This window comes from Amblyraja radiata, chromosome 2 (genome assembly GCF_010909765.2).
Source record: "Amblyraja radiata isolate CabotCenter1 chromosome 2, sAmbRad1.1.pri, whole genome shotgun sequence".
Taxonomy (NCBI): domain Eukaryota; kingdom Metazoa; phylum Chordata; class Chondrichthyes; order Rajiformes; family Rajidae; genus Amblyraja; species Amblyraja radiata.
The window spans coordinates 149,588,734-149,615,892 of NC_045957.1; the positions used below are offsets into that span (position 1 = coordinate 149,588,734).

The 27,159-nt window shown below is 43.4% G+C and overlaps 1 protein-coding gene across 5 annotated transcripts in view; it reads right to left on the reverse strand.

The window, feature by feature from the left end:
- Positions 1-27,159, reverse strand: part of ctnnd2 (catenin delta 2) — a 1,121,748-nt gene that overhangs the window by 1,079,076 nt on the left and 15,513 nt on the right. For all 5 annotated transcript variants that reach the window (XM_033017096.1, XM_033017092.1, XM_033017086.1 and 2 more), the window contains exon 2: positions 7,021-7,101. In XM_033017096.1, coding sequence (XP_032872987.1) covers positions 7,021-7,042 — 22 coding nt within the window. In that variant the 5' untranslated portion in view covers positions 7,043-7,101. The remainder of the gene's footprint in view (positions 1-7,020; positions 7,102-27,159) is intronic.

Sequence of the window (27,159 nt, forward strand, 5' to 3'; positions counted from 1 at the left end):
CAAAGTCACAACCTCTACCAACCACCACCAACACAATAGGGCAGGATCATGTGAACACTATCATCTTCAATTTTCCTTCCACATCATTGTCTGGGTCAAGATTCTGGAACCTACTCCCCCAAAACACCACAAGTGTTGCTATCAGAGAACTTCAGCTGTTCAAGGTGTCTCCTCATCACCTTCCCAAGGATAACTAGGGATGGTCAATTAATGCTGGACTTGCCAGTGATGCTCAGATCATAGGAAATGAATACATTGAAAAAACAATGAAAGCAATATTTCCAATTTTCTGATAGAATAGAATAGAAATAATTTTATTGCCACACAACCAAGGTCGGTGGTATTTGGGTTGCCAGCAGCGGTACAATAATAAAGAACACAACCACATTAAAATTTTACACAAACATCCACCACAGCATTCATCACTGTGGTGGAAGGCACAGAGCTTGGCCAGTCCTCCTCCATTTTCCCCCGTGGTCGGGACCTCCACCCTCCACAGCCGTTGCTGCGGGCGTCCAGATGGTAAGGGACAAAGTCAAAGTCAAGGTGAGTCCAGGATCGGCTCTTACAAACCAGAGACCGCGGCTTCAGGCTGGTGTAGGCCGCAGGCCGGCGGTCAAAGTTTTAAAGTACCTGCCGTGCCGCAGCCGGAAGCACCGCAGTCTGCAGGGCCGGCGGTCGAAGCTCCCCTCCAGTGGAGATTGTAAGTCCATACCGCGCCCGCGGTAGAAGACGGCCGCTTGGGGCCATCTTTTCTCCAAATGACCAACTCTAATTGAGATTAGATGCACCTTAATAATATCCACGTGAAATTGGCATTGCTTAATAATTTATCAAATGAGATGTAAGTACATTACCCATAACTGTATATCGCAAATATTTCTGATTGATCTCTTAGCTCATAAATTCTCAACAGCCTCTCCAATTCCTAAATATTTTGTTTTAAAGTGAAACGCAATAATCAATATTTCAAACAGCAAATCAGCAATGGGTTTTATTTTTTATTAACAAAACCAAATGATAATGAAAGCAAAGCAGTTGGGATGTCACTGATCAAAATAAGCAGACTGATTACAAGATCAATGTACATTTGGCTTGTTATCAAATGTAAGACTTGCACAGATACAAGTTTAAAAGAGGGTGAAATATAATTGAGCTGAAACTGTCATTCATTTACTGAATTATGAATGATAAAAGAAAATGTTGCCACGGCAGAAAGATAATCTTATATCCCACTGCTTCGTATTAAATACTAAGTAGAGTTTTAGATTTCACAATCATTTGTAACCTGAAGGGGTGAAAAATGTATAGAAAAAGTAATGCCTGGCAGGGTCTCATTAACAATTAGCTGCATAGATTTATTTTATATAATAGTTGATGACTAAAAATCAGAGGTCTATCACTCTAAAGGTTCCAAATAAGGTAATTTGAAGTAAGTGCCATCCATTTAGCCTCCAGCTTGTTGCTAATTAAACTCTCACTTCTTCAGAGATATCAATTTCATTGTGACTAAAATGTACATCATGTAGTGAGCAAGTCACATGCTGAACCTTCTCATTTGTGCAGCCTCCAGAAAACCCAAGGCAATGTCTTTCATCTCCCTTGCAAACTTGCATTCTTAATTGCTAAATTTACTTTTTGATCTTCACTTTCAACATCTATTTGTTTTTCTCTCTTTTAAATGTGAACAAATTAAAATGCATTGGCTTGATTAGGCATTGAAAGTGAGGCTTCGCTGGAGCTTAAGCAACAGTTCCTCCAGAACACACATTTCTTGTGGCCAAAAGTTTAAAACAAATCTCTGCCAGGCTTCCCTCAAATTACATCCTTATTTAAATATGCATTGGCTAGCCTTGCTCACCAAGGGGTTAAAATCCAGATTTTGTGAAGATGTGCCACCACTACCTTCTCAAAGGCAATCCAGAATGGATAATAAATGCTGGTGGAGTCCAAGACCTTGATTTGTACGGGTGTCAGGGATTATGGGGAGAAGGCAGGAGAATGGGGTTACGAGGGAAAGATAGATAAATGAGTCATGATTGAATGGCGGAGTAGACTTGATTGGCCGAATGGATAATTTTGCACCCATCACTTATGAACATGAAGAGTGAGTGCAAAAAAATGTTTAGCTTCTGGCGTACAAAAAAAAATAAATTTAAAGTGCAATGAATATTGAATTTATCTGCAGTCACAAATGGAAAATTGCAATCTGACATGAAGCCTCACAATGGCCATTAAATCCATAGACAGTGTATGGTGCTACAGAAATCAAGGCTCAATAAACTACCTGGCAAAACAACCTGATCTGAGTATTTCCTGCTTGGTCTGATATCTATCTATATTACTAAAAGCCTGATCTTGACCGCTTTTGGCCCACTGTAGCGCGATTTCCGAGAGAACGCTGCCACCTACAGTTGTCATTTTTGGCCACCACGCTCAGAGCCCCCCTCCGCCTTCCGGGACCAGAGGATTTTTCCCAACGATGAAAAATCAGAGAGATAATAATGTTTTTTAAAAATTCCCCATGCTCTCTGCTGCCCCCGCTGGTGGCAGGGGGGAGGGGGAGGGATTATAAAACCCGGAAGTGTCGTGCCTCACTCAGTCTGTGCCAGATCCAGGAAGCGAGAGGGTCACGGCTCTCTGAGCTGTGAATAACACTGAACGCACATCTACTCTACGGTGAGTCCCCTCGATGTGGCTGCTGCCAAATTGTTTGCCTTTTCATTTAAAGTTTGTGTTCACAAAATGAATTTTGGTTGTCAGGTGGCTGCTGCCCAATTGTTTGCCTCACCTTTTTTTTTAAAGTTTGTGTTCACAAAATGAATTTTGGTTGTCAGGTGGCTGCTGCCCAATTATTTGCCTCACCTTTTTTTTAAAAAGTTTGTGTTCACAAAATGAATTTTAGTTGTCCGGTGGCTGCTGCCCAATTGTTTGCCTCGCCTTTTTAAAAATGTTTTGTTTCACAAAATGAATTTTGGTTGTCGGGTGGCTGCAGCCAAATTGTTTGACTTGGCTTGGCTTTTAAAATCGTTGCAACAGTTGGCTGCCAGCCCAAGAATCCATTCGGCCCACAATGTCTATACCAGCCCTCTGGAAACCAGTACCTTCAGCCCGCAACACCCATACTAGCGCAACAGAAAGCCCCTCCCCCCCACTGGCGAGCAATATTGGAATTGGTGGAGAGGTGGAATATTGCGTTGGTGACCAGCCCTCCCGTGTGATGCTGGGACCCAACGGGTCCCACTTAGTCTAGTTATTTTATATAAGAGTAATGGTCTTGGCCAAGGGGGTTGGCATAATGGAGTATTTAAAAAAGGAGTGGAAAGCTTAGTTTAGGATAGGTTTAAATTGGCAATTCCAAATCTTAAAACTTAAGCAGATGAAGGCGTGGTCAACTATCTCACGGTGATCAAAATCAATGAAGTGCAGAATGAGCAGAGGAGCACAGGATGAGATGGACATTGTGCATTAGATTATGGGCATGAGTATTCCACTGATTTTCGCAACTTGAAAGAACAAACATGAGCAGTGGAGGACCACCTGACTCTTCAAGCCAGATCCACCATGCACCAGAGATAGATACAAAATGCTAGAACAACACAGCGGGACAGGCAGCATCTCTGGAGAGGCCCTTCTTGAGACTGAGAGTCAGGCGAGGGGGAGATACAGGGATAGCAGTGAGAGGGGATGTTGCAGAACTTTTGTCGGAGAGAGGAGGAAGAAGAACATCATCAAAGTAGGCATACCTTGAGGAGATTTTGCAGTGGAGCAGACGAAATGTGGCATGTTCTGCAATTTAAAGTTTTATACAAAGAATACCTGAACTTGATGCTGCCTAAGGAGCAGATAACTAGGACCCTGATCCAAGAACAAGGTGCAGAGGGAGGTAGTGTGGTTTGGGGGAGGAATCTCGAAACGCTATGGTTAGCGTTAGGGTTAGGGTTAGGTTAGGTGAATGAATAAAACTTGCTGTCTGAAGAAGGGTCTCAACCTGAAACGTCACCCATTCCTTCTCTCCAGAGGTGCTGCCTGTCCTGCTGAGTTGCTCCAGCATTTTGTGTCCCTTTGGTTTAAAACAGCATCTGCAGTTCCTTCCTCTGTCATTCACCAGGGCTGTAGCTTATCCTCTTTGTATCATTTTCTTCCACTATCCTTAGATTCCCCTAAAAAACAGGTCCATTGATCTCTATTTTCAATTAGCTCAACAATCGAGTCTCCAGGATGGAGAATCCCATCTTTTCTCATTCCAGTCAAATAATGCGTGCAGTCATTAAAAATACAATAAATAACTGTGTTACTGATTTAGTATCTCACATAAACAACAATATTGGTCCAAAGCCCAATCTTGATGTAAGCTGCTGATATTATTGCAAACGACAATAAATACTTGTTTTTATTTTCACACTTAGAACATCTACAGTTTTTCTTGATTTTCACCATCTGATGAACACTTGGCACCTTACGTCAGATATGCAATCTCTTGTCAGCTTTAATGGGAATTATATTGCAGTCATTCTGGACATTACACTGTTCTTTTATGAGAAGTACATCATAACTTTGTTAGAATAGGGAGGCCATTTCAACAAGGAACAAGTTTCACAAATGCATCAGAAATCTACAGCTCATGGCATTTCCCTTCCTCTTGCATGGAGGTGCTGAAGAAGTTACTCCTGCATTTGGTGTCTTTCCTTGTTACTGAAGAAACAATGGGAGACCAAGGAGGGAATGAAATGCTTGGCCACAGACACTTTTCCATCATTACGTTCTTTTAGATTGTGGTTATACCGTTCATTAAAAGTTAGCTTAATGCCAGTAGTAAAATAGTCTTTCTCAAAATATAATTTTGACGTTTCTGACTCCAATGATTAGGAAACATAGTAGCGTTTTTGTTGGCACAAAAGAGTATTGTCACCGCTTGGAAACAATAATGTTATTTGAAAAGTGTTGCTCGTGTGAAATTTGATCATAGTATAAAGTTTGCCAAGTGGAACAACCACATCATGTGCTTATCATAAACATCAACCAGAAAGATTGCCTCTCAACAAAAGAACAGCTTTAGCTCAAAGTCCCAGATGAACCACTGATTGATTTGAATTCAGATCCATACTTTGAGATTACTCATGAGACCGAATGCGTAGGAAATAATAAAATGTCTCTTGCTAATATTCTGCAATCATGTAAACATGTTATAGACAATAGACAATAGGTGCAGGAGTAGGCCATTCACCGCCAGCACCGCCATTCACTGTGATCATGGCTGATCATCCACAATCAGTACCCCATTCCTGCCTTCTCCCCATATCCCTTGACTCCGCTATCTTTAAGAGGTCTATCTAACTCTCTCTTGAAAGCATCCAGAGAATTGGCCTCCACTGCTTTCTGAGGCTGGGAATTCCACAGATTCACAACTCTCTGGGTGAAAAATGTTTTCCTCATCCCCATTCTAAATTGCCTACCCCTAATTCTTAAACTGTGGGCCCTGGTTCTGGACTCCGAACATGTTTCCTGCCGCTAGCGTGTCCAATCACTTAATAATCTTATATGTTTCAATAAGATTCCCTCTCATCCTTCTGAATTCCAGTGTATACAAGCCTAGTCACTCCATTCTTTCAACATATGACAGTCCCGCCATTTCGTGTGCCCTTATTTTGCCCACTAATGTCCTATGTGGGACCTTATCAAATGCTTTCTGAAAGTCCAGGTACACTACATCCACTGGCTCTCCCTTGTCCATTTTCCTAGTTACATCTTCAAAAGATTCCAGAAGATTAGTCAAGCATGATTTCCCCTTCGCAGATCCATGCTGACTCCGACCAATCCTGCGAGTGTTATCCAAATGTGCCACTATTTCATCTTTTATGATTGACTCCAGCATCTTCCCCACCACCCCCCCCCCCCCCCCCCCCCCCACTATTTAGTTTAAACCCACACGTGTAGTGAGTGGGTTTAAAACCCACAATTTCTTGGTGACCGGTCGACTCCGAAATCCAGCAATAGCAGCTTCATCCGCCCCGAATCGTGTGGCTTGAATCGGCCCATTCGTGGGGCCTTTCATTGGCCGGCGGGGGCTTCAACATCGGGAGCCTCGATCGCCTCGATGCAGCAGTTTGATTTTAAGCCGCGCCGGGCGCTGAAAGGCCCCGCAAACGGGCCGATTCAGCCCTTAGAAAGCGTCTGATAATGTCCGGATTTCAAAGCATGGGGGGGATTACCCCCACCTCTCAAAGCGGGGGGGAGGGGGGGGGGGGGACAATCCCCCCCATGCGTGTCACCCTCCAACCCCCCCCAGGATTTCCGCCCATGGCCCTAGCAAACCTGCCTGCCAGAACGTTGGTCCCTCCAGTTAAGGTCTAACCTGTCCCTTTTGTACAGGTCGCCCCTACCCCAGAAGAAGTGGTGTATAAATCTAAATCCTTGCTCCCTGCACCAGCCCCTCAGCCACACATTCAGATCCCCTATCTCCCTGTTCCAGCCCTCACTAGCACGTGGTACTGGAAGCAATCCAGAGATAACCACCCTAGAAGTCCTGCATTTCAGTCTTCTTCCCAACTCTCTGAACTCATGTTGCAGACCCTCCTTCCTCTTCTTCCCTATGTCATTTGTGCAAATTTGTGCAAACAAATTTAAAGAGGAAGTATCAGTGTTCTTACACAAAATTCTCTACAAAGTGTGCACATCATTATACTCAGAAACATGCATTAGCATAAACCATAGAAAATGGTTAATGTCACCATCAACAAACTTAAAATGTTTCAACTTTGTTGTCCAATGTATTCAAACAAGGTTTTTTAAGCCGCAGAATGGGACTGAATCACACATCATAAAATTGTTCCAGAGTCATACAGAACAGAAACAGACTGTTCAGCCCACTATATTCCTTGGCCATCATGCATCTTACAATACTAATCCAATCAATCAGGACCTACTCTGTAGTCTTCTATACATTGGCAATTCAACTACTCCTCTTGTCTAACTAAAATGTTCAGAAAACTAATGCCTCCAACATCCAGGGTCACTTACCTCCTGCAGTTGGCAAAGCCATGAGTAGGAATGGTGTCAGAATTAGCGAAGGTGTTTGTGGCCATTCACATGCTCCTCCTGCTGTGGAAAGGGAAAGATAAAGGTGAGTCACGAACAGTCCAGAACAAGAACAGGTCCTCCACCACATAATGTCTGTGCCAAACATGATGCCAGGTTCAACCAATTTCCACAGCCTGCACCTGATTCACATCCTTCCGTTTTGTACATATGCATGTGCCTAACTAAAAGCCTCTTAAATTATTCTCTTATCTGCATCCACCACCACCCCCGGCAGCATTTTCTGGACACCCACCATTCTGTGTAAAGAATCTTGCCCATTACATCTCCTTCAAAGTTCTATATGGCCTCAAGGACCTTATGCCCCTGTCCCACTTAGGAAACCTGAACGGAAACCTCTGGAGACTTTGTGCCCCACCCAAGGTTTCCGTGCGGTTCCCGGAGGTTCCCGGAGGTTTTTGTCAGTCTCCCTACCTGCTTCCACTACCTGCAACCTCCGGCAACCACCTGCAACCTCCGGGAACCGCACGGAAACCTTGGGTGGGGCGCAAAGCCTTCAGAGGTTTCCGTTCAGGTTTCCTAAGTGGGACAGGGGCATTAAGCTCTTCCCTCTAGTCTTTGACATATCCACACAGGGAAAAATGCTCAAAAGTGCTGGAGAAACTCAGCGGGTGCAGCAGCATCTATGGAGTGAAGGAAATAGGCAACGTTTCGGGCCGAAACCCTTCTTCAGACTGATGTAGGGTGGGGGGGGGGGAGGGAGAAGAAAGGAAAATGGAAGAGGAGGAGCCCGAGGGCTGAGGGAGAGCTGAGACGGGGAGGAGACAGCAAGGGCTACCGGAAATTGGAGAATTCAATGTTTATGCCGCTAGGGTGCAGACTGCCCAAGCGGAATATGTGGTGCTGCTCCTCCAATTTCCAGTTTTATGTGTCATTTCTAACTGTCACTGTGTGTCATGTTGTCACATGCGGGTGGAGCACCAAGGCAAATTCCTTGTATGTGAATACTTGGCCAATAAACTTATTTATTCATTAATTCATTCTTAATTTATTATTCATTCATTCATTACTAGTGTTGCCACTTTAAGGAAGCTATGGAGTTGAACCCCAAGATCCCCCTGCGCATCAATGGTATTAAGCGGCTTGCTATTTACTGTATACTTTCCCCTTAGTCTAGTGCTTGTTTAGTTTAAGCTCCATCTGCCATTTCTCCACCCATGTCTGTAGCTGATCGATATCCTGCTCTCTCCTTTGACAACCTTCCTCAGTATCTGCAACGCCACCAAGTGTAGCAGTCTAGATGAAAATTAACTAAAACACATTGGCAAAATCACCAAAAGAACTGCCATTAAAACAACCCAGCTGCACCTGATTACATTTGGATTACATTTAATAGTTTAAAAAAGAACTTTAGGTCATATAAATGTGTTGCACAGCATGTTGATATTGTTTCTTATTCACTTGACAGCATAAGACAGTTCAGTTCTGATGACAAGTCCAAAGGAAGTTAGGAGGTGGAGCGAGGGGGGAATATTACAGAAACAAGCATGTGTTCCTTCTCACACTTTCCCTCATCTAGGTTCACTTCCTCCTTGAGCAGTCATGAATGGATCATGATATTTGATTATTGTGGAGCTAACTGGTTAGCGTGCAACAAAAGCTTTTCACTGTACTTCGGTACACGTGACAATAAATTGAGCTGAGCTAGTCAGGTGTCAATAAACGAGCACCTTACCTGGATTTAAATCCGTACATCCCAATGATATTTTACAACAAAATTCATAAATTAAGGGTCTATTTTTGAATTCATCCAAGCTCATTATTTTTTAGTTTGTGAGGATGAAAATCTAGTTGATTTGACACAGCTCGCAAGATGTTCTCTTGAAAGCTGAAATCTACCATGTTACCATTAACTGGCTCAAACTTCTGCTCAGTTGCACTGCTATTTCCTGTGCAATTGAACTCAAATCACAAAGCTGGAAAAGAAAACAATTCCAAATACAAATGAATTTCCATGCGCAAAGTGAATTTCTACAATTCTTTGCACTGTTTAATAAGGCATCCACCGTAACCACAAAAAAATGCTACAGAAGCAGATGAATTTATCATGGCACGCACCAACTGTTCACCTGTACATTGGTCTTCAACGCTGCTCTTCAACAGTATCTGCCACAGGTATCTTTAACATCTTTAGGTTATTAATGATTGCCTTGATGAGGTCTGACTTATTAATCATGTTAAATAAATCTCCCACTGTAGTATTAAAACTGCTACAGGTCATAACACATTTCTTTGTATACTTACGTATATGTTAATTAAAAATACTTCCTTAGAGACACTGCTTAATGATACTGATTAATTGAGCACTTTCACATGCACAAAAATATATGAAGACAAAAATAAGCTATACAAAGGAAAGACTTTAAGATACAAAATAATTCTGAAAATTTGGTGAAGTTTGCACACAACATGCATTCAAACTGGAATTTTGAAGCATCAGAACACTTCTATAGATCCAGATATTTCCGACTATTTATGCTTCATAAAGTCAGCTTTCATCTTAATTCATCATGCAAATATTTCCCCAGATCCCTTTCTCTCATGTGTATTTAGCCAGCTTTCCTTTAAATGTGTAGGAAAGAACTGCAGATGCTTGTTATCAGAGATAGACACAAAACAACCGGGATAGACACAAAAAGCTGGAGTGACTCAGCAGTTCAGACTGAAGATTATCAAGTCTGAAGAAGGATCTCGACCCAAAACGTCACCTATTCCTTTTCTCCAGAGATGATGTCTGACCCGCTGAGCTACTCCAGCTTTTTGTGTCTATCTTCCCTTCAAATGTAACATTACCACTAACAACTATTCCATGTGGCAATGCATTATATCCCAACTTGTTGAAGGGTGTTATGTAGATTAATTTCTGCTTGATTTGGACACCTGTGTGGAAAACACCTTTTTTGAAACGTCCAAAAATTTAAGGATCTTTCTCAGGTCATCTCTTGGTCTTCTTACTGCCAGAGAAACAGTGCCTTGGCCTGAAGTTTAGCCTGATGGTTTCCTTCTCACAGTTCTAAGGTCAAAGCAACGCAGTCTGTAGTTGCAAGGTGGGTGATGATGTTTTACATGGACAATCCATGTCAGAAATTCCAATACACAAATCATTTCTTTGAATGTCTTCCCATGAAGTTTCCAATGAAAACGTCCTCAGCTGCTGCGGTTCTTCATGACCCCCCACCCTTCACAAAGATTGTTGCTACTTATTTATTGGCACCAAGTGGGTTATATGCGTACTGCACATTTTCACACCCAGCTCCATCTTGAGATGGATTTTCACAATATTAAAGATTGTTTCTAGGCTTTGTAAGGTAAGTTTTCGTGTTACTTTAAACAGAATATCTAATTCCCTTCTACCAGCCCATACCCCATCTCCTACCCCACTTGAGAGAGTGTTCACCACAAATCGGAGCCCAACAGAACTTTTTTTAAGCAAATGTGTTAACCATGTTTGATGTACAGATTGCCAATTTAATTGAATGGTACAGCAGTCTTAAATAGTTTGTAAGATCATGAATGAATGGATGGATGGATGAATGAATGAATGAATACGTTTATTGGCCAAGTATTCACATACAAGGAAATGATAGGAGCAGAATTAGGCCATTCATAGAAACATAGAAAATAGGTGCAGGAGTAGGCCATTCGGCCCTTCGAGCCTGCACCGCCATTCGATATGATCATGGCTGATCATCCAACTCAGTATCCCATCCCTGCCTTCTCTCCATACCCCCTGATCCCTTTAGCCACAAGGGCCACATCTAACCCCCTCTTAAATATAGCCAATGAACTGGCCTCAACTACCTTCTGTGGCAGAGAATTCAACAGATTCACCACTCTCTGTGTAAAAAATGATTTTCTCATCTCGGCCCTAAAAGACTTCCCTCTTATCCTTAAACTGTGACCCCTAGATCTGGACTTCCCCAACATCGGGAATAATCGTCCTGCATCTAGCCTGTCCAACCCCTTAAGAATTTTGTAAGTTTCTATAAGATCCCCCCTCAATCTTCTAAATTCTAGCGTGTACAAGCCGAGTCTATCCAGTCTTTCTTCATATGAAAGTCCTGCCATCCCAGGAATCAGTCTGGTGAACCTTCTCTGTACTCCCTCTATGGCAAGAGTGCATTTCGTCAGATTAGGAGACCAAAACTGTACGCAATACTCCAGGTGTGGTCTCACCAAGACCCTGTACGACTGCAGTAGAACCTCCCTGCTCTTATACTCAAATCCTTTTGCTATGAATGCTAACATACCATTTGCTTTCTTCACTGCCTGCTGCACCTGCATTCCTACTTTCAATGACTGGTGTACCATGACACCCAGGTCTCGTTGCATCTCCCCTTTTCCTAATTGGCCACCATTCAGATAAAAGTCTACTTTCCTGTTTTTGCCTCCAAAGTGGATAACCTCACATTTATCCACATTATACTGCATCTGCCATGTATTTGCCCACTCGCCCAGCCTATCCAAGTCACCTTGCAGCCTCTTAGCATCCTCCACACAGCTAACACTGCCCCCCAGCTTCGTGTCATCCGCAAACTTGGAGATGTCGCATTCAATTCCCTCATCCAGATCATTAATATATATTGTAAATAGCTGGGGTCCCAGCACTGAGCCTTACGGTACCCCACTAGTCATTGCCTGCCATTGTGAAAAGGACCCATTTACTCCTACTCTTTGCTTCCTGTCTGCCAGCCAGTTCTCTATTCACATCAAAACTGAACCCTTTCATAAATCCATGCTGACTTTGTCCAATGATGTCACCACTTTCCAAATGTGCTGCTATCCCATCTTTAATAACTGACTCCAGAATTTTCCCCACCACCGACGTTAGACTAACTGGTCTGTAATTCCCCATTTTCTCTCTCCCTCCCTTTTTAAAAAGTGGGGTTACATTAGCTACCCTCCAATCCTCAGGAACTACTCCAGAATCTAAAGAGTTTTGTAAAATTATCACTAATGCTTGACAAATTTGCTGGAATTCTTTGAAGAAGTAAATAGCAGGGCAGACAAAGGAGATGTCAGTAGATGGTGTTTGCTTAGATTTTCGGAAAGTCTTTGATAAGGTGCCACACCGTTAGGCTACTGAGGAAAATGAAATCCCACGGTTTCGAAAGGCAGATCCAAGCATGGATAGCAAGTTGGCTGAATGGCAGAAGAAAAAGCGTGGCAATAAAGGGCACTCTTTCTGGTTGGCTGCCAGTGACTTGTGGAGCTCCACAAGGGGTCGGTGCTGGGGCCGCTACTCTTCACGTTGTATATTAATGATTTGGATGAGGGGATTGAAGGCTTTATGGCAAAGTGCAAAGGGACTTGGGAATGCTGATGCTGGATTCCCAAAAAGTTAATGTGCAAGTCGAATCGGTAGCAAAGAAAACTAACTGAATGCTAGCATTTATTTCAAGAGGGCTTGTGTACAAAAACAGGGGTGTAATGTTGAGGCTCTATAAGGTGCTGGTAAGACTGCATTTGGAATATGTGATCAATTTTGGGCACCATATCTGAGGAAGGATGTGCCGACTCTGGAGAGGGTGCAGAGGAGATTTACAAGAATGATCCCAGGAATGAGTAGGTTAACCTATGATGAGCGTTTGTTGGCACTGGGCCTGTACTCACTGGAGTTTAGAAGAATGAGGGGGGAGCTTATTGAAACATACAGAATAGTGAAAGGCTTGGATGGAGTGGATGTGAAGAGGATGTTTCCACTCGTGGAAGAGTCTAGGACTAGAGGTCATAACCTCAGAATTTAAGGACATTATTTTAGGAATGAGATGAAGATAAATTGATTTCGTCAGAGGGTGATGAATCCGTGGAATTCTTTGCCACAGAAGGCTGTGGAGGCCGTCCGTGGATATTTTTAAGACAGAGATAGATGATCTTTATTAGTACGTGTCAGAGGTTAAGGGGAGAAGGCAGAAGAATGGGGTTTGATAGATCAGCCTTGATTGAATAGCGGAGTCGTCTTGATGGGCCAAATGGCTTAATTCAACTCAATTCAAATTATAACCTTATAAGTTGACTCCACCATGGCTGATCTATCTCTCCCACCTAACCCCATTCTCCTGCCTTTCCCCATAACTACTGACACCTGTACTGAAACAGCTAATTCTCTTCCTACACTCCCAATAATTCCATAATCTAATTACTTGTCACATGAATGAAGATATGAGATCTGTTGTAGGTAGTGAACGATGATAGCACCACATTATATTAAGTGTCTTGTCAGATATACAGAAACAAAATGGCAGGTTATCAACCTTTGCATTTATGAGATTGGATCCAACTTGCAAAAGCAAACTTTATATTTTTAGCTGAATAAATCATTATGGAAAGGAAGTATTTTGAGATGACTTGGACAACATGCATCTTGTATCCATATTTAGTTCTCAATCAGGAGGTAATTTGTGACATTGAGAGAGAAAACAAAACCTAGTCCTGGAAATTCCTCATGCTTGTTTAATTAAATCCCTTTTCATTTCTTTCCACTTCAATCATGTTGTGAATCATGATGCCACAAGGCATTTATTTGAAATGTTGCTTCCCTCTTTTAAAGTGAAAAGTAAAACATTGAGGTTAATTTGAATCTCAGTTCCTTTAAAGTAAGAGCAGGGCCAATTGTAGAAGTATCGATTGAGCACTGTAAAGGGTCTGTCCCACTTACCCGATTTTTACGGTGACTGCCAGCATCCGTCATAGTCGCAGCAGGTCGTCGAAAATTTACAAAATGTTGAAAATCCAGCGGCGCCCAGAAAAAGGTACAACTCTTTGGGTGACTACTCTCGGCTAAACATGCGTGTCCCCACGACATGTCGCGTAAGTGGGACAGGCTCTTAATGGAGTCACTGTTAAGGGATAATTTCAACGATATTAGCTTGAAAGCATTTTCCTTATGGGTTATGTTCTCACTGTTCATTTGGCACAAAATCTGCCTTTAATTGGTTAAAAGCAAATGCTGGAAAGTCTTTTTTTTTCTAATTTTAAGTTGAGCTGCAGCCATCCAAAAAATCTACCCAAACATTTGAAATGCACTAATTAGAGGAAGCTGCTATCTAACAAGTTGTCTCTGGTTATTCAGACAGGATAATTTGTTGATACTCCAGTGAAGCTGTGTAGCCCAAGGAAAAATGAACTTCTATTCTCACCACCTTTGGTTGGCTTCATCGACAAGATACTTGAAATATTAATTAAATTGAAATGTATATTAATGAGAAAATTAACTGTCAAGGAGCAATGGTAGAAAATATCCTGTTGGATATCTGACTTTTAGGTTGTCTCATTCAAGTTAGGCACACAAATCTAAACAAAGCAACCTGATGATTAGGCTTTACCATACCTATTGAAAAATGGTCAAAAGGTGAATTTGAAATGTCTTTTAAATAGAGCGGCTGGGCTTGTACACTCTGGAATTTAGCAGGATGAGAGGGAATCAGATGTAAAAGTGCTGTTTTTGCAGGGAACAGACAGACTTTTATAAGATAAATTAAAGGAAAACAGCACTTTTACATCTGTAGCATTGTATGTTTTTAAATCATGGATAACATTAAATTGTTCTCCTGTACACAAACTAATATATTGTTATAGATACTCACTACTGGGGAGGCAATCTCAAATCCACCTTGATCACCCTCTCCCTGCTCCAAGGAGCCCACAGGCAGTGGTATCTCTGGCATCTCCTCTTGCCTCTCCACCTGTCTCTCTTGCTGAGTTTCCTCCTCATTTACCTGCATGGCTAAACACTTTCTGACTTTCTTTGACCCCTTCTTTGCTTGTGAGAGGCATCTCTGCAAGTCTTTACTGTGAAAAAGATTCTCAAACAATGACAATTAGGTGGGACGTCCTCGATGGACACATGGTCCATTGGCGATATTGAGACCACCTTTTTTACTCACCTTATGTTCCTTCTGTCAAGCTTCCGGGTTTACCGTTCGCAGGAGTTCCCACGGTACCCGCAAGTGTCATTACGGATATCGCACGGATATCGCACTGGCATCTGCGTTCATACAATGTTGCAACGCTCACCAAAAAGTGCTCAAGTCACTCTTGGAGAAATTCAAAAATGTTTGAATTTTCTCCCGACCTTACAAAGTTACACGACTACCTGCCATTAGTGCCACGGAGGTCCTCGGTGGTCCACGAATGCCGTACTGCTATCGCAGAGGTTCCCACGATGTTAAACTCTTGTTAAGTCTTGCTTCAGGTCGCACCGTGAGAAAGCACCATTATGGTCTGAGTGCAGGTAGATGGGACTAGGTGAGAGTAAGTGTTCGGCACGGACTAGAAGGGCCAAGATGGCCTGTTTCCGTGCTGTAATTGTTATATGGTTATATGGTTATTTAGAACGGAGAAGAAGAAACACTTTTTAACACAGAGAGTTGTGAGTCTGTGGAATTCTCTGCCTCAGTGGAGGCCGGTTCTCCGGATACTTTCAAGAGAGAGCTAGATAAGGCTCTTAAAGATAGTGGAGTCAGGGGATATGGGGAGAAGGCAGGAACAGGGTACTGATTGGGGATGATCAGTCTTGTTCACATTGAATGTCGGTGCTGGCTCGAAGGGCTGAATGGCCTACTCCTGCACCTATTGTCTATTGTCTAAAACCCTTGTCATTGTGCAATTAGGGACAAATTATTCAATGCAACAAAACATCCTCTGAACCATCCTACCCCAACCAGAAGGCATTCCTGAACGACTAGCTAAATCAATGGTGACCTTGGACTATCCTTATGCTGGCTTTATCTTGCATTAAACGTTATTCCCTTATCGTGTATCTATACACTGTAATGGCTTGATTTTAATCATGTATTGTCTTTCCGCTGACTGGATAGCACGCAACAAAGTCTCTTCACTGTACCTCTGTACACATGACAATAAATAAAACTGTACAAAAGACACAAAGTGCTGGAGTAACTCAGCAGGTTGGGCAGCAACTCCTGAGGACATGGACAGGTGATGTTTCCGATCTGGACCCTTCTACAGACTAACGTTTGATAAGCTAATGCTTCTAAATGCACAGTCGACTGGGAAGGATGACTGGAAAACGTGGTGAGAATAGAATTGAAATTGACTGATTATTCAAGATTCAATTTAATTGTCACATGTACCAATTAAGGAACAGTGAAATTCGAGTTACCATAAGTAAAAAAGCAAAAAATCCACACAGCACATAAAATAACTTTTAACATAAACATGCACAACTGTGGAATCAACATTCCTCGCTGTGATGGAAGACAATAAAGTCCAGTCATCTTCCTCCTTTATCTCCTCCCGCCTAGATTACTGCAACTCCCTCTACACAGGCATCAGCCAATCTTCCCTGTCCCGCCTGCAACTGGTCCAAAACGCTGCAGCAAGACTCCTGACGGGCACCCGAAAAAGGGCCCACATCACCCCGATCCTGGCCTCTCTCCACTGGCTCCCTGTGCGGTTCCAAATAAATTTCAAGATCCTTCTTTATGTCTACAAAGCCCTTAACGGGCTTGCCCCCACCTACATCAAAAGTCTGCTCACCCACCACACCACCTCCAGGTCCCTCAGATCGGCCGACTTGGGGTTACTGAACATCCTGCGGTCTAGGCATAAGCTCAGGGGCGACCGCGCCTTTGCGGTTGCAGCTCCTAGACTGTGGAACAGCATCCCTCTTCCCATCAGAACTGCCCCCTCCATCGACTCCTTTAAGTCGAGACTTAAAACTCATCTTTACTCTCAAGCCTTTCTTGACGTCCTCTGAGGGAGGGCTATATGTATGTAGTGATGTATGTACTATATGTATGTATGTATGAACCAATGTTGTATAACGTTAGTACCTCCACCAATGTAAAGCACTTTGGTCAACGAGAGTTGTTTTTTAAATGTGCTATAGAAATAAAAGTGACTTGACTTGACTTGACTTTGTTCCGTGGTCGGGGCCTTGAACCCTCCGCAGTCGCTGCTGCCTACGGTCCGATGTTCAAGCCCTCTCGTCGGGATGATGAAACTCCGGCGTCGGGACGGATCGGAACACTCCACGGCATGGAGCTCCTGAGTCGGCCGCTTCTTACAGTGTTAAAGTCCACAGGCCCCGCGGTCGGAACTCCAACACGGCAAAAGATCCCAGGCTCTGCGACGGTAAGTCCGTGCCGCACCCGCGGCTTGAAGCTCCAGGCCGGTCTCCAGGAAAGGCCGCACCACTCCACGTTGTAGGCCGCAGGGGGGGACGGAGATGCGACAGGGAGAAAAATCGCATCTCCGTCGAGGTAAGTGACTGGAAAATTATCCCCCGATCCCTCCCCCCCCTCACCCCCCCACATAAAACAAACCAAGAGACATTAAAACAAAACATTTAAGGCATACTTAAAATAATAAAAACCGGGAAGGAACAAGACAGACTGCTGGCGAGGCGGCCATTACAGCTGCCATATGGCTATTGTCATAGATTGTTCCTGGCTTTTCCAGAATCAGACAATCACCCTGAGCTCCAGACAACACTTGTTTCTCGGATACCTTAATGCCATTACTAAATGCTTATTTCACTTACAGTTTTGTGTGATACATTTCCACTTTTACAGGATATTCCAGATTGAAAGCTCGAAATGTACAAAAGATTATTTTAATGCATCCTGTCAGTAAAATCCTCCAAATGAAAACCAACTGTGACAGGCCACAGATTAAGAGAAATGTGTACAATTCTCTGCAAACATAGGCAATAAATCCCTTATCTTAATTCATTTGTGGAGCTTTGGGCAAATATACCAACAGTCATCCTCCAGGGAAAAAGAACCCACTGCTATCAAATACCTGTAGCCATGTGTACAATTCAACAAACCCTCATCTACCTACATTTTATCACCAGCTACACGTTTACCGTTGACAGCAGTGCTTTTGCCATCTTGTGTGCTTTGCATGGCATCTCCGTTTACGCATTTGGATTTTCCTTTAATTTCACATTATTGGAATCTGACCTTTCTCACCTTATATTGACTTTGCATATGTTCCCAAAGGTGCAGCTATAGAAAGTAATGTTTTTTTTTTGTTATGCTTCAATTTACAGCCTTGCCTTTGTGGTATGATAACTAATGCAGTGTAATCTAAAAATTAGCCTCTATCTTTCATTGTTTTGTTAAGTAACACTTGTTTAAAGCTACTAAAGACAAATTACTAATTATAATCCAGAACTGTCTTTCTTTCATTTTCTGAAGGTCCCATTAATATTATGCAATCTTCAGACAACACAAGTTCTACCTCAGTCAAAAACATAGAAAGTTAGAAAATAGGTGCAGGAGTAGGCCATTCGGCCCTTCGAGCCTGCACCACCATTCAATATGATCATGGCTGATCATCCAACTCATTATCCTGTACCTGCCTTCTCTCCATACCCCCTGATCCCTTTAGCCACAAGGGCCACATCTAACTCCCTCTTAAATATAGCCAATGAACTGGCCTCAGAGAATTCCACAGATTCACCACTCTCTGTGTGAAAGAAACCATATTTGGAATGCTCTCATCTAATTTGGACAAGATATGTTTGTGAGAAAATGCCCTTAACATTGCATGCAGAAATTTGGTTGCATCACCAAACATCTCAGCAGACATGTCAAAAGCCTTTTGTCAGATCATTAATCATTTATGTAAATTGAATATGATGGCACTCAAACTCTCGCTCAATTAGTCTGTCATTTTCTGCTAAAGAACACATATGATCTACCATAGATGGAAGTATTGCCATTAGAATGAGTGTAATATATCTTTCATCAATTGTTATGCAAAAGCTTTTAATGGTTCTCTTTGTTGCCAATGGACATATATCTCTAATACGTAAAGCAATACAAGTGGGACTCAGCCAAAATCGACAACCAGAGCACTCATCTTATCAAGTAACAAGGCCTGACTGACTGTTCTCCAAATTAAGCAGACTAGATTGTCTGCAAGGTAAGAGCAGCAGCATCATGGTTGGAAACAAACTCTCGACTGAAACAAGCAGATGTACTGGCCGAAGATAGACACAAAAAGTTGGAGTAACTCAGCGGGGCAGGCAGCATCTCAAAAGAGAAGGAATGGGTCGAGACCTTTCTTCAGACTGAAAGCCATGGGAAAAGGAAACAAGAAATATATACGATGACGTACAGAGATTGTAGAGTCGGAGGGAAGGAGGAATCACAGAGGGAGAGCAGTGAGAGAGGGTGGTGCAGAACTCGCGTCGGAGAGAGGAAGAGAACCTCTTCAATGTAGACATACCTTGAGGAGGTTTCACACTGGCCAATCTTTTCCACAATGTGGTAAATTCATCACCACCACAGTCAATGAAAATCAGCCCATTGAGTGGCTGGGGTCTTCTACAAAGCATACTCCACCTTCTTTGAAGATGCAAGGTGAAGGATGCTGGTTATTTACCCACTGCATGCTGCTAAACTCCAGCTGAAAATCTACAGAGTTCACTCAACAAACGTCAACTAAACCTAGACCCGAGACTACTTGAACTTCCTGTAATTGGAATCTGCGCCCTTTAAAGAAGGAGGAACAATTATGCTTTCAAATCACTTACTGAATACCTCTGAGTTCTTTACACCTAATGAAATGCATTTGAAATTACAGCAGTCAATGTGTGTACTGCAAGCTCCCCAAAGAAACCAATGTGATGTCAACTCGAAACTCAAGGTTTTAGTTATGTCCTTGAAGGAGGGATAAACATGGGCCTAGATATGGGGACATTATTTTCGCTCTTCCTCAAAACAATTCCATCTACTTGACAGAGGAGGCTTGGTTACGCATCTCACCCACAGAGATGATTGTAAGCCTCCTGACTCCTGCAGCTATCTAGACTACACTTCTTTGCACCCTACCTCCTGCAAAGACTCTATCGCCTACTTCCTATTCCGTTTGATCTGTCGTTTTCCCCCCTTATATCCTTCTATATCTCTAGAGCCCCTCTCCCCTGACTCTCAGTCTGAAGAAGGGTCTTAGACCTGAAAAGTCGCCAATTCCTTCTCTCCAGAGATGCTGCCTGTCTCGCTGAGTTACTCCAGCATTTTGTGTCTATCTCCGGTGTAAACCGGCATCTGCAGTTCCTTCCTACACATTATCGTTCTGCCAACTAGTTGGCATGCAAAAAAGCTTTTCACTATTCCTCGATGCACGTGACAATCAACTAAATTCAAAACTCATAGAAATATAGAAACATAGAAAATAGGTGCAGGAGTAGGCCATTCGGCCCTTCGAGCCTGCACCGCCATTCAATATGATCATGGCTGATCATCCAACTCATTATCCCGTACCTGCCCTCTCTCCATATCCCCTGATCCCTTTAGCCACAAGGGCCACATCTAACTCCCTCTTAAATATAGCCAATGAACTGTGGCCTCAACTACCTTCTGTGGCAGAGAATTGCAGAGATTCATCACTCTCTGTGTGACCTCCTCATAGAGCAGCATTCTGACAGTACGTCGGTCCTGACGCAGGGTCTTGATCGAAACATTGACCAGCAATTTGCATCAACAGATGCTGCTTCACATGCTGAGTTTTTATAGCAGTTTTTCTTATGCTCTCTAATGCCCCTGTCCCACTTAGGAAACCTGAACAGAAACCTCTGGAGACTTTGCGCCCCACCCAAGGTTTCCGTGCGGTTCCCGGAGGTTTTTTTCAGTCTCCCAAATGGTCGAAAGTGGTTTCCGCTTCTAGTTGAAGGTCTAGTTGCGATGCTAGTTGAAGGTGGTTGCCGGACGTTGCAGAGAGTGGGAGGTCTTACCTTCCACTACCTGCAACCTCCGGCAACCACCTGCAACCTCTGGCAACCACCTTCAACTAGCATCGCAATCTGCTTCGACAAAAAAATTACCGATTTTTAAAACGGCAACCTATTTATAGTCGCGGCCGGTTTTGAATTTTTTGAAATAATCGCCGGAACATAGAAGAAGCGGAAACCACTTTCGACCATTAGGGAGACTGACAAAAACCTCCGGGAAACGCACGGAAACCTTGGGTGGGGTGCAAAGTCTCCAGAGGTTTCCGTTCAGGTTTCCTAAGTGGGACAGGGGCATTACAGTACATTGCCGAGTGTCAGTGCCGTTTTCTATGAAATGGAACTGGAACATAAGCCTTTCTGGTTCAGCTGAGTGTGCTGCCAACTGAAGCACAGCTGCAGAACTAAAACTCCATACAACATCAACCCATACAGAACACATTTTCTATCATATGACTTGCCGCAAGGGATAACATTGGAGAGCGTCTTCTGGTAGTTATTTTTAAACAGAACGCAGAAGTTAAGAGGAACTAAATTGGCATCTATTGAAGGAGGCAAGGTCAATGCCTAATAGAAACGGTTGCAGGCCATAAGGAATATATAACTCATTTATAACTCAGAAGTTCTTTGAGGCAGTCACTAATTTAACACTGTGAAGTGGATATAATTTTCTTTGATTTTTGGGAGTATCTTTAATAAAATCCTTGCATGTGATGGTTTTTAAGAAGATCAAGGCGAAGAGAATTAATGGCAAATTAGCAAACTGCTTGAGGATTGGCTTTGCAATGTAAAGCTCAAAGTGATAATAAATGTAACAGAGCAGCAAAACATCTTGCTGCAAATGTTGAGCAAAAACACAAACTGCTGGAGGAACTCGGCAGCTCCAACAGATTCTGTCGGCTCCCCAGCTAAATGCATTATTCATGATTACAAAGAATGCAGTTTTGAAACCCAACTTGTCACCTTGTCACTGACCAGTGTAGCTGTTTGAGACCAAGTGAACAGAGAACTTGGTTTTCTGAGAAAAATATAAAGCTTTGTGCAAAAATACAAGATTCAAGATTCAAGAGAGTTTATTGCCATGTGTCCCAGATAGGACAATGAAATTCTTACTTTGCTTCAGCACAACAGAATATAGTAGGCATGACTACAGAACAGATCAGTGTGTCCATATACCATTATATAAATATATACACACATGAATAAATAAAACAGATAAAGTGCAAATAAACAGATAATGGGCTATTAATGTTCAGAGTTTTGTTTGAGTTGAGTTTAATAGCCTGATGGCTGTGGGGAAGTAGCTATTCCTGAACCTGGACGTAGCAGCCTTTAGGCTCCTGTACCTTCTACCTGAAGGTAGCAGGGAGATGAGTGTGTGGCCAGGATGGTGTGGGTCCTTGATGATGCTGCCAGCCTTTTTGAGGCAGCGACTGCGATAGATCCCCTCGATGGTAGGGAAGTCAGAGCCGATGATGGACTGGGCAGTGTTTACTACCTTTTGTAGTCTTTTCCGCTCCTGGGCGCTCAAGTTGCCGAACCAAGCAACGATGCAACTGGTCAGCATGCTCTCTACTGTGCACCTGTAGAAGTTAGAGAGAGTCCTCCTTGACATACCGACTCTCCGTAATCTTCTCAGGAAGTAGAGGCGATGATGTGTGCTTTCTTTATAATTGCATCACTGTTCTCGGACCAGGAAAGATCTTCAGAGATGTGCACGCCTAGGAATTTGAAGTTCTTGACCCTTTCCACCATCGACAAAACGGTAAATCGTGTAATAGATGTCAGATTTCAAACCATTATCTGAATGGTGGCCGATTACGAAAAGGGGAGATGCAACAAGACCTTTGTCATGGTACACCAGTCATTGAAAGTAGGCATGCAGGTGCAGCAGGCAGTGAAGAAAGCGAATGGTATGTTAGCATTCATAGCAAAAGGATTTGAGTATAAGAGCAGAGAAGTTCTACTGCAGTTGTACAGGGTCTTGGTGAGACCACACCTGGAGTATTGCGTACAGTTTTGGTCTCCTAATCTGAAGAAAGACATTCTTGCCATAAAGGGAGTACAGAGAAGGTTCACCAGACTGATTCCAGGGATGTCAGGACTTTCATATGAAGAAAGACTGGATAGACTCGGCTTGTACTCGCTAGAATTTAGAAGATTGAGGGGGGATCTTATAGAAACTTACAAAATTCTTAAGGGGTTGGACAGGCTAGATGCAGGAAGATTGTTCGCGATGTTGGGGAAGTCCAGAACAAGGGGTCACAGTTTAAGGATAAAGGGGAAATCTTTTAGAACCGAGATGAGAAAATCATTTTTCACACAGAGAGTGATGATTCTGTGGAATTCTCTGCCACAGAAAGTAGTTGAGGCCAGTTCATTGGCTGGATTTAAGAGGGAGTTAGATGTGGCCCTTGTGGCTAAAGGGATCAGGGGGTATGGAGAGAAGGCAGGTACAGGATACTGAGTTGGATGATCAGCCATGATCATATTGAATGGCGGTGCAGGCTTGAAGGACCGAATGGCCTACTCCTGCACCTATTTCCTATGTTTCTCTGTTTTTAAAACGTACAGTATAATTTTATGCTGACCATTTGACATATCTATTGGGCAAGTCCAGTAAGAACTGTGTGTGTGTGTGTGTGTGTGTGTGTGTGTGTGTGTGTGTGTGTGTGTGTGTGTGTGTGTGTGTGTGTGTGTGTGTGTGCGTGAGAGAGAGAGAGTGGGTGTGGGTGTGAGTGTGTGTGTGTGTGTGTGTGTGTGTGTGTGTGTGTGTGCGTGTGTGTGTCTGTGTCTGTGTATGTGTGCCTGTGTGTGCGTGTCTGTGTATGTGTGCCTGTGTGTGTGTGTGCCTGTGAGTGTGTGTGTGTGTGTGTGTGCCTGTGAGTGTGTGTGCCTGTGAGTGTGTGTGCCTGTGTGTGTCTGTGCGTGTGCCTGGGTGTGTGTGTGCCTGGGTGTGTGTGTGCCTGGGTGTGTGCGTGTGTGTGTCTGTGCATGTGTGTGCGCGCACGTGTGTGTGTGTGTGTGCCTGGGTGTGTGTGTGCCTGGGTGTGTGCGTGTGTGTGTCTGTGCATGTGTGTGCGCGCACGTGTGTGTGTGTGTGCATGTGTGCATGTGCGTGTGTGTGTGTGTGTGTGTCTGTGCATGTGCGTGTGTGTGTCTGTGCATGTGCGTGTGTGTGTCTGTGCATGTGTGTGTGCGCGCGTGTGTGTGTGTGTATGTGAGTGTGTGTGCGCGCGTGTGTGTGTGTGTGTGCGTGTGTGCGCGCGTGCGTGCGTTTGTGCGTAGGTCGGGAGAAAATTGAAGACAGAATACTGGAGTAGCTCAGCATGTCTGGCAACGTCTTAGGAGAACACGGGTCCACGCAAAACATTGCCTATTTATGTCCTCCTGAGATGTTGCCTACTCCAACACATTGTGTCTTCTTTTGCATATCAGCATCTGCAGTTCCGTGTTTCTACATTTTAAATATTGTTGACGGTTTTAAATAGACAGACTGCTTGCTCCAATAGTGTATCACAAAGTAAACATCAACATATTTACTAGGATATATTCTCCTAGTGTTGATATGACAACATTCCAGCAGGTCACTTGTAGCTGCACAGCATCTGGCAAATCCATCCTGCTAGTTTCCCAAATGCTCTCTGGTGTGTGTGGGCTTAACATAAGTCCGGGGTTTGTAAACTGGGAAGAACCTGTATTATTTTTGTTGGAACATGGTCACAGTCATTCCACTACCACCACCTCAGTAGGGTAACTAGTGATGACGATAAATGTTGGTCCCAATGGTGATGCCCTCATCTCAGGAAAGAACTTGAGAAATCCACATGACATAGCAGCAGAATGAGGCCATTCAGTGCATCGAGCCAACCCCATTCTCCTGCCTTCTCCCAGTAACCTTTGCTGCCCTTACTCATCAAGAACCTATCAATCTTCACTTTAAAAATACCCAAAGACTTGGTCTCCAAAGCCGACTGCGGCAATGAATTCCACATCCTCTGACTAAATAAACTCTTCCTCATCTCCTTTCAAAGGTAAGTATTTTTATTCTGATGTTCTGGCCCCTGGTTCTAGACTCTCCCACAGGTGGAAACATCCTCACCATATCCACTCTATCCAGGCCTGTCATTAATTGGTAAGTTTCAATTAGATCTCAGCTAGTACAGGCCCAGAGCTGTCGAACGTTAACCCAATCACTCCCGGGATCATTCTCATAAGCCTCCTCTGAACTATCTCCAAAACCAGCACATCCTTGCTCAAATATGTGGCCCAAATATTGCTCACGATATTCAAAGTCCAGTGGTCTTTCAAATGCGTTTTTGCCGGCATCAACCTAACTTCAAGTGGCTGTACCATGCTGCTGGAAGAACAAAGATCAGTAGATTGCAGGATCATTTACAAATTAACTAAAAAAGGACAAAATGTTTCACAAATGCTAGAAATCTTAGCTGCAGGAAATAATGGAAAGATAACAGGAGTGGCAGCAATTAAAAAAAAGATCCAATGGACCGTGTTTTGGGATTTCCGATGAAGACTATAGATGACAGTTAGTACGTTCCTCCTTGCAATTGCAGACTAAAAGCTGCTGCGATCTTAAAACTAACAGGAGGAAACCAGCAGGAAGACTTAACAGGCCGAAGCATAATTTCTCTCTTAACGAGAACACCAAGAGGTAACCCAATAAAGATCTCAAAAATGATGGAAATGTCAATGTCATTTTCCACTTGGATGTCTAAATCTCACAGTGAGTAATCTATATAACTTCTTAACAAGTTAGGCCAATATCTAATGCATTGCCACATGGAATAGTTGTGAGTAAAACTAATGATTTTTTTAGTTTAATTTAGTTTATTGTCACGTGTACCGAGTTACAGTGAAAAGCTTTTTTGATGCGTCTATCCAGTCAGCGAAAGACTATACATTACAATCAAGCTGTCCACAAAGTGTAGAGATTCAGGATAAAGGGAATAACGTTTAATGCAATGTAAAGTCCAGTAAAGTCTGATTAAAGATAGACTGAGTGTCTCCAGGGAGATAGTTGGAAGGTCAGGACCGCTTTCAACATGAGGTAGAAAGGGATCCTGGGATATTTGTTGTTTGTGTGGGGTATGAATTACAATACAATACAATTTATTTGTTATCATTTGAACCTCTTGAGGTTCAAACATAATTTGGTTTCTGCAGTCATACACACAAGAAAAAGAACCAAGACACAACACAATTTACACAAACATCCATCACAGTGAATCTCCTCCTCACTGTGATGGAAGGCAAAGTCTTATCTCTCCCCTGCACTCCTCGTTCTCCTCCCGATGTCAGAGTCAAAGTCCCCGGCGGGCGATGGTAAATAAGTCCCGCGGCCATTAAAGCCGCACCAGGCAATGCAAGGCCCCGCTCCAGGTAATCTTCAACCCCCCAACTCGGGCGGGAAAGTTGCCGTTGCGGAAGCCCCGAAAAGCGGTCTCCCACCAGGGACCCGCGGGCTGTCCACCAGACCTGCGGTTGGAGCCTCCGAATCTCCGGGGTCAGGCCACAGCAGCGCGCCACCACCGCTCTTCCCGCTCCGAACTCGGCCAGCTCCGCAATGGTAAGTAGGTAGGTCCGCAGCTCCGTGACTGGAGCCCCAGGTCGTTCCGGTTGGAGGCCGCTCACGGTGCTAGGCCCCAACGACAACGGAGACCCGACAGAGAAAAGGTCGGGTTCTCCGTGCAGGGGAAAGATTTAAAAGTTTCCCCCCCCCCCCCCCGCCCCCCCCCCCCCCCACATACTCAGTTTAAAAAAACCCACTATAACTACAATTAAACGAGACAAAAAAAAAAAAGACAGACGGACTGCAGAGGACGCTGCAACGTGAGTCGCGCCGCCCACCCAGAAGAGATGGTTTCAATGAAGCATAAATACTGTCCAGCAACTTAGATATAGATATAGAAAATAGGTGCAGGAGAAGGCCATTCGGCCCTTCGAGCCAGCACTGACATTCATTGTGATCATGGCTGATTGTCCCCTATCAATAACCCGTGCCTGCCTTCTCCCCATATCCCTTGACTCCACTAGCCCCTAGAGCTCTATCTACCTCTCTCTTAAATCCATCCAGTGATTTGGCCTCCACTGCCCTCTGTGGCAGGGAATTCCACAAATTCACAACTCTCTGGGTGAAAACGTTTTTTCTCACCTCAGTCTTAAATGGCCCCTTTATTAAATTTCAGGAATTTGAAATTATTTAATAATTTTGCTTATAACGTGCCCTCCATAATGTTTGGTACAAAGACCCATCATTTATTTATTTGCCTCTGTACTCCACAATTTGAGATTTGTAGTATAAAAAAAATCACATGAGGTTAAAGTGCACATTGTCC